The 13,075-nt window shown below is 35.9% G+C and overlaps 1 protein-coding gene across 4 annotated transcripts in view; it reads left to right on the top strand.

The window, feature by feature from the left end:
* LOC150077949 (ankyrin repeat and SAM domain-containing protein 3-like) overlaps positions 1 to 9,916 on the top strand; it is a 161,123-nt gene extending 151,207 nt beyond the window's left edge. For all 4 annotated transcript variants that reach the window (XM_090384323.1, XM_090384319.1, XM_090384322.1 and 1 more), the window contains one exon: positions 8,814 to 9,916. In XM_090384323.1, coding sequence (XP_090240449.1) covers positions 8,814 to 9,063 — 250 coding nt within the window. In that variant the 3' untranslated portion in view covers positions 9,064 to 9,916. The remainder of the gene's footprint in view (positions 1 to 8,813) is intronic.
* The last annotated feature ends 3,159 nt before the right edge of the window (positions 9,917 to 13,075 follow it).

The raw sequence follows: 13,075 nt of genomic DNA, 5'->3' as shown, positions 1-13,075 counted from the left end.
TTGATGAGCTCAAGAAAAAGAACTTCTGCATTGCAAATGTCTGGTGAAAGCAATCCCAAACAGGCCAAGCAAGCTGATAATTCTAGGATTATCCTCATGTGGGGAGAAAGTCTATATTCTTTTCTTCTTGCTTGAATAAAGAAATTTGCTTGTTTCCTTTAAATGTTATGATAAATGTTTGTAAATCCAAACATAGCTCTTTAATGTGTAAATTTGACATGTTGAAGAATGTCATGTGTAAATTTGTGTTACTGATAGTTTTAAATCTTCCACTTCCATTGTGGAAGTTCATTGCCATAGCAGACTAGACTAAAGGATAATTCTTACTTAGTTATAGGCATTTCTGCTGCATAGGTCATGGATAGTGTTTTTTTTTCTTTCAATGAACAAAAGATTCCATTCTTATTTCAATTAAGTACTTTATTGCTGCATGTGCAGTAATAGTATTTGCCATATAGTGCAAGGAAGCCACAAACTTTTGCTGCACTAGAATAAAATAAAAAAATAAACTTGTGCACCATGTAGTCACATGGTGCACACGTTTGCACTGAAAAATTTGTTCTTATATGCTGAGGTAGCCCAAACTGCATCATTTGGTAGTGCATCAGTTCCAAATTTGAAATTTTTTGTTGAAAAGTTTCCAGTACTTTTTGTTGTTATTACAGATAAATATATATTTTCCAGCATCAGTTCTATTATTTTCAGTGTGAGAACCTACTAGAAGTTATTATGAAAACAGAAAGAACTATACAATGGTATTTAGTCAGGAAACAGAAGGTGTACAAGGAAGCACAAAACGAAACAATATTCCAAGTTATTCTTGGCATCTTAATTTTTCATAGTAATGTTTTTAGTGTCAGAATATTTAATCAGGTGAAAAAAAACAAAAAACAAAACAGGTCATCTCTTTCTGGTGATGCTTTGGAAATGCTCTTGACAGCCAAGTATGAATAGCAGTGCCATTGTTATAAACGAAAACTTTGACTCAACATTTCTGAAGTGATTCAGAGTCTGTAACAGCATCTTTCTCAAAGCAATCATCATCTGCTTATGTCTAATAGAAAATACAGTCCAAACAGAAATTCACAGATAGAAAATCCTAGGTCAGTTAATGTTTGGAAGCATACTGGAGTAGTACACAGTCCTATGGCTGTATTTTTATATAAAATATATATGTTGTATATATACAGGGTGTCTCAAAAATATTGGTACAAACGTTTAGGGGAGGTAGGTAACATCTAAAGGAATGTGAATCGCATAGGAACCCATAACCGGAAACATCACGGGAAAGTAGTAGCAGAGGCACAAGAAGCAGAAATGACACAAGACAGTAATTAGTGGCAAACATTTATTTGACATAATATTAACAATGGAGTACGAGATGGATGCATTTCATGATGTTACAACAGATGCTCGAAGGTTCTACCATGAGACTCGATGCATGCGTGACACCAATGCAGCATGGCCCCGGGTGCCAAGCGAATTCGAGGTCAAGCGATTTTTTCTGCGAAAACAGAGTGCTCATCAAAAGCGATTAAAGTTTTTTCTAATTTCCTACGTTTCTATTAGCAGCTTTATTTCTATATCGTTCTACACTTAAAAGCCACAAGTTAGAACAGAGAAAGGAAACTCACCTTTCTTTATTTATCCATATATTTCTATTTCCACTAACGAACTAACACTTTAACCGCTTGGCCTCCTAGCGCCACTGCTCCTGCCTCCCCGTGGCGGGGCCGGAAATCTTGGCAAGCAAGTCCACTTGCCAAGGGCTAAAAGGAGCAAACATGGCAAACACAGACCATCAGCAGGATATTGAGAACGAAAATCCAAAGAGACAAAAGACTGATCGGATGGAGCAACCTTGCCCATCGTTCTTAATTATCCACTCTCTTACTAGTCAGCCCATTAATAAATTGTCTCCGTTTGTCATACAAAAACATCTGGAGGGTATTGCAGGATCTCCCAAGATGGTGAAGAGACTGCAATCAGGAGACTTACTAGTAGAAACCACCAACCACAGACATTCTGAGAAGCTGTTACAACTGACAAGTTTTGCTGGAATTCCAGTTAAAATATCCCCGCACACAACCTTAAATTCATCTAAAGGTGTGATATCCAGTTGGGACTTATTAAATGTTACTGAGGAAGAAATAACCCAAGAGCTGCAGGGACAACACGTAATTGAAGCAAGACGAATAATGATCAAAAAAGATAATGTACTTACACCTACAAGAAACATTCTCACCTTCAATACACCCAACTTACCCTCCTCTGTAAAAGCAGGTTATTTACTTTGCCGAATCCGGCCTTACATTCCAAACCCTTTAAGGTGTTACAAATGTCAGAAGTATGGCCACTCACAAACTGTATGCAGAGGAGTTCCTGTCTGCCCTAATTGTGGATCTGCAGATCACATACAAAGTAACTGTACAGCTACAAAAATGACCTGCCCAAATTGCAAAGGTGACCATCCTGCATATTCCAAGACATGCGAAAAGTGGAAAACCGAGAAAAAAATAGTAAAATACAAGGTTGAGAACAAAGTAAGTTACCCAGAAGCGAGAAAATTAGTTGCTCCAACTATAACCAAAAATATGACCTATGCCAATGCTGTGAAAAAATATCAGACCGTCTCCACTCAAACTGATGTAACAGTTCCCACTAACAAATCAATTTCTGATTGGGCTAGAAATGTTCTTTCTAAGCAACAATCCAAGTTCTCTGACCAAGCGAATAATACTCCTCTGACAATACCAGCGGCATCACCTACTCCGGTCATAGATACCATATCTCATAGTTCAAACGCAAATGTAGTAAAAAATTTTCAGGACACAACCATGGACACAGATGGCACATCCATACAGGATGATCCCCCTCTAGAAATCCATGCAGAAGAAGAAATGGACACAGGTCGACCAGTTTTCTCTAAAAAAGATAAAACTAAATTAGAGCGTCATAAGCCAGTAACCTTCAAAAAACAGTCAGATTCAGCTCCTTCAATAAAACACAAATAATGCCTTGTATTTTACAATGGAACTGCAGAGGCTTTCGTTGCAACACAGATGATATCCGTGATCTAATTAGCCGATATTCTCCAGTTGCCCTTTGTCTTCAGGAAACTTACCTAACCTTGCAAATTTCTCCTTCAATAAAAAACTATTGTCTTTATCGAAGAGATCGTAACACAGCAAATGCTGCCCATGGTGGTGTAGCAATCCTGATAAACTCAAAGATCCCAACTAAACATATTCCACTTCAAACTGAAATAGAAGCTGTTGCTGTTCATATAACTCTGAATATTTCAATAACAATTGTTTCAATTTACCTACCACCAAACCATACTTATTGTTTAAAAGATCTTGAAGATCTATTCATACAGATACCTCCACCTCTCTGTATATTAGGGGATTTTAATGGGCACCACCCCTTATGGGGCGATCCTAAACTAGACACACGTGGTCGACTCGTTGAAAGCTTTCTAGAGTCACAAAACCTCACCTTACTCAATACTGGTACTCACACTCACATACAACTCCCAACTGGACACACCTCAGCAATAGATCTCTCAATTTGTTCTCCAATACTCTTTCCAACCATAGAGTGGTACGTTTTAAATGATCCAATGGGCAGTGACCACCTTCCAATCATATGCAATGTTTTAATGTCACAGACTCCATCAAACAAGCTCCGCAGGAAATGGAAATTTGTTCGCGCAAACTGGGCAAAATTTCGATCATCAATCTCTCTTGACAAGGAAAAAATCCAGCTCCAAAATATTGATAATGTAACAGACTACATCACATCACATCTCCTAAAAGTGGCCAAGGACACAATACCATTATCAAACCCCCCTGATCGCAAGCATTATAATTATTGGTGGAATGATGAGTGCACAAAAGCAAAGAAAGCAAAAATCAAAGCCTGGAATTTATTTCGGCGATGTCCAACCACAACCAATCTCATTAATTATAAGAAGCTAAGAGCAAAAGCACGATTTGTACAAAAGCAAGCTAAGAAAGAATCCTGGATGCGTTTTGCATCGACCTTTAACAGAAACACTGATCCGAAAACTATATGGAAAAAAATTAGACAGTTATCTGGTAAGTTTCCTACTATACCTTCTCCAATCCTCTCCTGGAAAGGGCAAGATCTATCCAGTTCCTTAGACATTGCTAATGCTTTGGGCAATACTTTTGCTGAAATATCAGCGGCATCAGCATATCCTACGTCATTCCAACGAATTAAAAACACTAGAGAAAAGCATGCCATAAAATTTCAAACCGCATGTACTCTTCCATATAACAAACCTCTGCAATACTTTGAACTTCTGCATGCCATTAGAACAGCCCACAATGGGGCAGCCGGGCCAGATGGGATTTATTATGTCATGCTTCAACATCTCGATGACAAAGCTTTAAGCCTGCTTCTGGTTTTTTACAATCGTATATTTTTAGAAAACGTTTTTCCAACTTCTTGGCACCACTCTACTGTTTTGGCATTCCTAAAACCTGGGAAAGATCCAACTAACCCCTATAGCTATAGACCGATCTCTCTATCAAGCTGCCTGAGCAAAATCCTTGAAAAAATTGTCCACAGAAGACTCGTATGGATCATTGAGTCACAACATCTAATGAGCCATAGCCAATATGGCTTTCGTAAAAATAGGTCATGCTTAGATCTTATGGTCAAGGCTGAATTCGCCATTCGAAATGCCTTTGTTAAACGAGAACATCTTGTAATGGTTTCAATAGATATCGAGAAGGCTTTTGACACTACCTGGCGGCATGGCATACTTAGTGATCTTTACTCTCTTGGTCTGCGAGGCAACCTTCCTATTTTTGTTCAGAACTTCCTACGTACTAGATCGTTTCAAGTTCAGTACCAAGATGCCCTCTCCAAAACGTTTATACAGGAAGAAGGAGTACCACAGGGATCAGTACTGAGTGCCACTTTGTTTGCTCTTAGAATAGATTCCATCACCAATCAGCTTCCAAATACAGTTGAGACCTACCTTTATGCAGATGATCTTTCCATCTCCTGCCATTCCCAAAATATGAGGTCTATTGAACGGCAACTCCAGATATCACTTAATAAAATTCAACAGTGGGCCAGCCTCAACGGATATCGACTCTCGCAGCAGAAAACAGTTGCCATCCATTTTTGTAGACAGCGCAAACTTCATCTGGATCCTGAACTTCAAATTTATAATGTCTCCATCCCGGTCACTAATAGCATCAGATTTCTAGGATTAACATTTGATAATAAATTAAATTTTATAGACCACATTAAAAATGTACGTACTTCCTGTCTAAAAAAGTTAAATCTACTCAGAGCTTTATCCTCCCAAACATGGGGCGCAGATCGTACATCTCTGCTTCGGCTATACCGGGCGTTAATCAGATCCCGTCTTGATTATGGAGCTCCCATCTATGATTCAGCCAGATTGAGTGCATTGCGTTGGCTTGATCCAATTCAACACAGTGCCTTGAGACTTTCACTCGGTGCTTTCAGAACATCACCAGCACATAGTCTCTACATTGATGCCCATGAACCGCCACTAACTTTACGTAGGAAAACACTGTTATTGAACTATGCTGTCAAGATACAAAGCTGTGCCATGCATCCGACTCAGTCATACCTGTTCAATCCACCATTAGAAAACCTTTTCAGAAATAAACCAAGCGTAGTAAAGCCAGCTGGTCTTCGCCTTCTTGAACTGATGCAAATTTGGAATGTTTCCATCCTTTCTGTACAACAGACAACAACTTGTCCTCAACCACCATGGTTTCCACCACCTTTACCGACCTGTGACACCTACCTCTCTCAATGGGGTAAGAACATTTTACAAACATCAAATATCAAACAACTTCACGAAGCTCACATTGAAAGATACTTTGACTTCTCTCCAATTTATACAGACGGCTCTAAATCTAATTCAAACGTTGGAGCAGCTGCAGTGTTTCCCAATACCGTTATTTCAGCATCCTTGCCATCTGAATTCAGTATCTTCTCAGCTGAATTATATGCTATCAAACTAGCTTTACAGAATCTCTCTTCTGACTGTGCTTTAAAATATGTTATTTACACTGATTCACTCAGCTCAATCTTGGCTTTATGTAATTCCTTAAATAAAGTACACCCTGTTCTACACGAAATAAAAAGCATATTACTGAAAATTGAAGGACGCCATCAACTGGTCACCTTCTGCTGGATTCCAGCTCATTCTGGCATTTTGGGCAATGAACTGGCTGATAAAGCTGCAAAAAATCCAACTAGCTTCGACTTAACTGATATTCCTGTTCCGCCATCAGACTATGCATTAACCATTCAGGCTGCATGCCTGTCAAAATGGACAGCAATATGGCACTCTCAAATTAATAATAAACTATTTCAATTTAAACATGATCCAAAAATTTGGCGCTCCAGTGTCCGCACATCAAGACGAGAAGAGGTAGTCCTTTCAAGGGTAAGAATAGGACATACTTACCTGACCCACCTGTATTTACTCACAGGGAATGACCCGCCACAGTGTCCACTTTGTAATATAAATCTGAGTATTAAACACATTCTGATTGACTGCCCTTACTATGAACAAGACAGAACTTCAACCCTACTATCACTGGTTAATCTTCGTAGACCAATAACTTTAGAGAATCTCATTGGAGATGATGCAGATATTTCCGAATTTTTCAACTTCTTAAAGCAAACTGGACTTTTTAATCAATTCTGAATTTATGAAACTTTATCATTTCTTTTTATTATAAATGAATAGGCGCATTATAGCCAAAGTAGCTTATGCGCCATCAAACCTCCATATCAACAACCAATGCAGCATGGATTGGCGGACACGGTCGAACACACCTGGAGTTTCTTTGACAGTAACAGCAGCCCAGACGAGTCTTGCCACGAGATCCATTTCCATCTCCACAGGCAATTCATACACGATAGATTTGAGGGCCCCCCCACACAAAGAAATCAAGGCTCGATAAATCAGGTGAGCTTGGGGGCCAGGCTCACCTGAGGGTCCACCACGGCCAATCCATCGACGCCCAAAACGCCTGTTCAAATGGTCACAAACACACCTTCCATAATGGGCAGGCACCCCGTCATGTTGAAACCAAATGTTGCATCTCACATTTGCTGGAATGTCGTCAAGTAACCCTGGTAGAACTTATTCAAGAAAGATCCGATATTTAGCGGAGTTCTCACATTTGCTGGAATGTCGTCAAGTAACCCTGGTAGAACTTATTCAAGAAAGATCCGATATTTAGCGGAGTTTGTGCGGGATGGTAACAAGTATGGGCCGACTAAGCAGTCACCAACCATACCTGCCCACACATTTATTGCGAAGTGATGTTGTGACACATGGGGCGCACACCATGGGTTGTCATGAGCCCACACATGAGCATTGTGCTGATTGAATAAGCCTTCCCGAGTGAAATAAGCCTCATCCGTGAACAAAACATAGGCTGGAAAATTCAAGTCTTGAACACTTTCTTGGAGAAACCACTGCGCAAAAGCCACACGTGCAAGATGATCTTGGGGGAGCAGTAACTGAACCCTTTGGAGATGAAAGGGGTGTAAGGAATCGTTGTACCAGACACGCTGTACACTGCAACGAGACACTCCTAAGGCAGAGGCAATGGCACGTGTACTGGTAGTAGGATTATTCTTGACGGCATTCAACACACTTTCTTCCATGGTGGGAGTTCATGTTGAACGTGGTCTGCCTGCACTACTCCTGTTACCTCTAAATGACCCATATTCGCACAAATTTTGATGCACACGCACAAACAAACGGTGGTCCGGTACATGTCTGTCTGGAAAGCATTCTCCGTAAATTCATTGACCGGCTCGTCCATTGCCCTCTGCTAATCCATACACTAGGTGTGTGTCTGCCAGCTCACAGTTCGTATATCGATGCGGCGACTACTGCTTGAATGAATAAACCAGAAATTTTCCGCGAACTTGAATGAGTAAACCAGAAAATTCTCGCGAACTGATGAACAGTGCCGGTACCAACTTACGGTGATGTTTCCGTTTATGGGTTCCTATGCAATTCACATTCCTTTATATGTTACCTACCTCCCCTAAATGTTTGTACTAATATTTTTGAGACACCCTGTATAAAATGTATATATATCAAATTTAATTTCTGGCGCAGTCTGGCTTTAAAAAAATTTTTTTTTTTACTTTAAAAAAAGTAAAAAAAAAAACTTTTTTTTGCTTGGTTTGCCCTAAAAATCTCCTATTTTCCTCCTGTTTACAATTGCTTGATCTCCAGCTTTTTGAAAGTCAGAAGTTGATAGATGTGCTATGCTGTTGTACTTAAAGCTTAGCTGGTTAATGAATTGAAGTGAGCTTCAGGGTTATGTTCAAAAATGAGATCAGCACAAATGTGTGATTTGTGTATTTTCTTCTATGAATGGCAAACCCTAAAGGATTTATAAGAGAAAAAGCTTATCTTTTTTTTTTTTTTCTTGGTTGATGCTATATAAGCTTGCTTTCTTGCATCATGTGCTTCTACTAATGCTAAATTTTTTTATTATTTTTTATTTTTTTGGTAACAATTCTAAGACATCCTGAAATTTTAGCACCAAAAATGAGAAAGTGATCTTTGTGAATCTGCATAAGTACAACATTTTTTGTCTGTCCCATTTCTTTAAATTGTGGTTGCTATAACAATATTCCTAGAGTCGATTTTTTCTTGTAATTCATATGAAAAATAAAATTTGGTATTGTAGTTAGTTTATTTTCAGTATAGTTAAAAGTATATAGGAGCAGTATTTACAAAATGTATTTTCGATATTTAGGGAGGCTGGTATTGGCATGCATCAACTCCTAAGTGAAGATATTCAAGCTAGTGCTGGAGTGACCCAGTATAATTGGATTTTAGATGATTCTGATTACAGAAAGAGAAAGATGAATGAAATCATAAATTATCTAGATAACATAGCCACAGAAATTTCTGGACAGCTAGCTTTGTTAATGCATAATATAAATAGGCAACAGCGACCAAAGATGGCATATACTCCTGACAGTGACTGTCTTTCTGCCCAGTAGTGAAAAAGAAAGGATTAAGTCCAGCTAAGTGTGAACTTTAGTGTTAGGGAAGCACTAAAGTAAATCCAAAGAGTCTTGTGCCAAAACTTATTGATGTATATTTTTTGTACAATTTTTATTATGCTGAAATATCAAAGGTGCCTTTTTTTAAGACCAAAGACTATTTTAAGTCATTTTATAGAGATATTTACAGAGTTTTTTGTATATAATGTTTTACTGATGACATTGAGAAGCATTTATTTTGGCCTCACATTCAAGGAGATGTATTCCACGTTACATTTTGGACTGTTGTGTAATTATTATATGAATGTATTATGTATGCAAGGCAATGTTACCTGGGCACATTCATGACAAGATCAAAACAAGTTATACGGTTAACCAAAATGCAATGCTGTGCATAATTCCTGCACTTGTTTTCTTTACATTGGTCTGATTACATGCTTAATACTTGTTTTATCCTTAAATAATTCATAAATTATATATTTTCAAAATGAAATTTTTATTGGAAATCTCTTAAACTCCTCTACATACAGTTAACAATTTAAAGGCCTATGAATGGGAACTAAAACACCTAGAGAGAGAGAGAGAGAGAGAGGTGTTTAAGTTTTGAAAGCTGAATATTTTCTTTTTCAGATCTCATTTCACAACATTTGTTACTACATTTTTGCTGTTAATATCATATATTAAACTATCAATTACAAAAATTATGTATGCAGCCTGCAGTGTGGTCAAGAAAAATTCAGAATTGTAGTGCTCTAGCACTACTATTAATACTAAAGTTTCCATCATTCTTCAGGATCTAAGGATCAGCTCTTGAGAAATGTGAAAGAAAATGGAAACACTTGTTTTGAAAAGGTGGAATTTTTATTTACTGATATAATAGTTTTATTGCTGTTAAATACACCAACTTAGTAAGAATTAGAAATGCTGCATCTTCAGAATTGCTATATTTAAAAAAACAGAAATCAGTTGTCATTGAAGTTTATTGTTGATAGAAAGATGCATTTCTTGAACTATTTGCTTCATGTTAGATATGCATATATTATAAACGTGACATATCTAACAAAAACATTGTATTCATTTGGTATGAGCAGGTGCTATCCTGGATTAGTAAAGCTATTCAATTAAAGTAACTTGTAGTTTCATTCATATTTATTTGGAATTCTATTATGGAGATGAAATATTTAATTTTTTATTAAAGTGTTAGCTTTCAGCTGATATGCAATAATGTGCATGGCTGCATCGTTATTACTTTATAAGACTAGTTAATTCTCATCAGTGGTTCCAATACTCATACGAAGTCAAGCCAATCTGACTGTTGATGTGAACTAGCTATTGATAGTATTTAAAAGATGTTTTGCATATTATTAATTATTCACTGAAAATATAATGAAACACTTCCTAAACCATTTACAGATCTTTTCTGCCATATTCATTAGCCTTGTAATAATAATTTTGCTTATTCTGAAAATTATACAGATTATTTACATTTTCCAATTATATGAAATTGTTACACAAGTTATATTCTATAAGGTGTAAACCCATTAAGACTTGTCAACATGTTGGTTCAGAAATACAAATAAAAGGAAATGATTGATAGCTTCATTGGAAAAATATAAATTGAGTTGTATATTCATATTTCTCTCTTCTGAAATTTGAACATATCTTAATTTTTTTTCATTTATGAATTGTGATGCAACAGTGTAGAATGAAATGTTTTAACAATTGTTACATCAGGTCTAAAACAAATTAAATTAATTAAATTTAATTAACCCTTAATAACCATGATAAATTGGTTACATCATTTTATGCAATGCTTATTCAGATAACTGCATAGTGTCCAAAAGCTTTACTTATGATAAAATATAATTTTTGTTATATTTTTAGCATTGAAAGGCTAATAAGAAATAAAAATCAGAAATTACAAAAGTATGTAGGCTGGAAGGAGCAGTTCCAGACATTTCTTACTTGAATATAGCTGTTATTTCCTGGAACTTAAAAATGCATATAGTAAACATCCATGTTTACGTTATAAATGTTCTGTTTATAAGTTATTATTAATCATTGTTTCTTTTGGTCCACCATGTGACATATTCAAGTTGTATTATGGGTAGATGAGGTAAATTGAATTGGTAATATCCATGATAGCCATTGTTCATTATAACTGACATTGTTTTTATTTGTTTTTAAATTACAGTCTTATGATAATTACAGTTTAAATTACAGTCTTATGATACCTTTAAAATCTGTATCAAATTTTGATGCTGTCATTCCATAAAAAATCAAACAACACAATTTCTCCTCTCCATTATATTTTGTTTGCATACTCAGAAAGAATGAACACTTCTCTAAGAATTATTTCAGCAATCTCAGAATCATATTTATTTACAGTAATCTGTTGAATCTCTCATGCCTTTTTATGGATCTCACATTTTTTTAAAATTTCATTAGAAAAACGTTATCTAATATTCCAAATTAATATCTGGTTTAGAAATAGTGTGCTGATAGGCATTACCTTATTTTCATAAGACAAGCCTAAATTAGTGTGCCACAATTTATTTTTTTTTATTCTTAATCACGCTTGAAATTTGTTGAGTGCAACATATCCAAAGGAACTAATACTCCAGATTTTTATACATGAGTATTAAAGAGATACAGTTATTTTTATTTATTTTTTTTCTTTGAAAAATTAGTTCTTTAGGATATGTTATACTTGTACTGTAAACTGTGCAATCTAAAATGCAGCAGTGACCATCTTATGTCTCCTTACTTTTCTGATTATAACATTTATTCATTTCTATTAAAACTCATCAAAATAAAGGATTCAGTGCAATGCAATAAATTTTCTGAATATGTTAGTTAAAGCAGCAAATTTCCTTATTGTTTCAGAATTACTAGCAGTTAAATAATTTTGTTAATGTGCCTTGTGTTTCTAGGAATTGACTTGCATATTCAAACTATTTTTATTTTTTTTTTTTTTTTACTTATGTAAGTTGCTTTGAAATTCTGTTTTGATTCTTCCATTCTAACTGATTTTATATGAAAAATATTCTACCTATCCACCAGTCAGTAAGTAGGTGGAATAGAGTAGATGTATGTATACATACACAACGCACATAAATGCACTTGCAATACTGTAGCCCTCCATGACCAAGTATGTTACGAAAAGCTCTTTAGCTTTATGGTATCCTAGTCTTCATTATCAGAATAATGGAAAGAATTTATTTGAACAATGATGTAATAAATAAGCACCTGTATTTTGAGCATTAACTGTGCTTTGCTGTTCTTAAATTTCTGAAATGTTTGAAAAAAAATAAATAAAAACTTTTTTAAATGGCCAACTTGTATTTAGTAGATCTGTTTCCTTCCTATTTAGTTGTTAGTGATTAAGCACATTGGTAATCATATTTAATCTGATACCACATTTCTTCAGGTGGGATAATTCCGATCCTTCCTCTCTCTCTCTATATAACCTTTTGAGTCTTAAAAATGCAAGAATATTATCCAAAGGGTGAAATAAAGCATATAATTAACAACACCTTTTATGTGCTTTCATATGACTATCTACAAATTTGTTAATAGGGAATTCGTGTAGATAAATCTGGTTGTTAGAAGATGGCAGACTTCATTTTATTCAACTTTCTAACCAGCATAGTTTCCTGAATGCTCTGTTTGAAGGAATCCTATAACTACTACTACTACTCAGGCTATTTCACCTATTCTGCTATTGCCCTTGGAGATAAGGCTTGTTTTTTAAATATGACAAATGCTGCAAACAAGCATTTTAATATAGAAGTACTGGAAAACAAATGCGAAGCGAACTCCAAAATATGAATAAGGGAGCAACTTTCTCTTGAATGATTCTGATAATTTGTGTTATTGGTTGCCATGAAAGAAAAATAACTGCATCTTTGAAAGGAGCCATAAATGTCACTACAACTTTTAAATATCTGTTTGTGGCTTCTTTAAATCACTCCAGGTAGACATTTGCTCCCAACAAAATTTGCACACT

Source organism: Mastigoproctus giganteus, chromosome 11, assembly GCF_048544385.1.
Source record: "Mastigoproctus giganteus isolate SK-2022 chromosome 11, ASM4854438v1, whole genome shotgun sequence".
Classification (NCBI taxonomy): domain Eukaryota; kingdom Metazoa; phylum Arthropoda; class Arachnida; order Uropygi; family Thelyphonidae; genus Mastigoproctus; species Mastigoproctus giganteus.
Note: the sequence above shows the minus strand (reverse complement) of the source record. Positions and strands in the feature narration are given on the sequence as shown.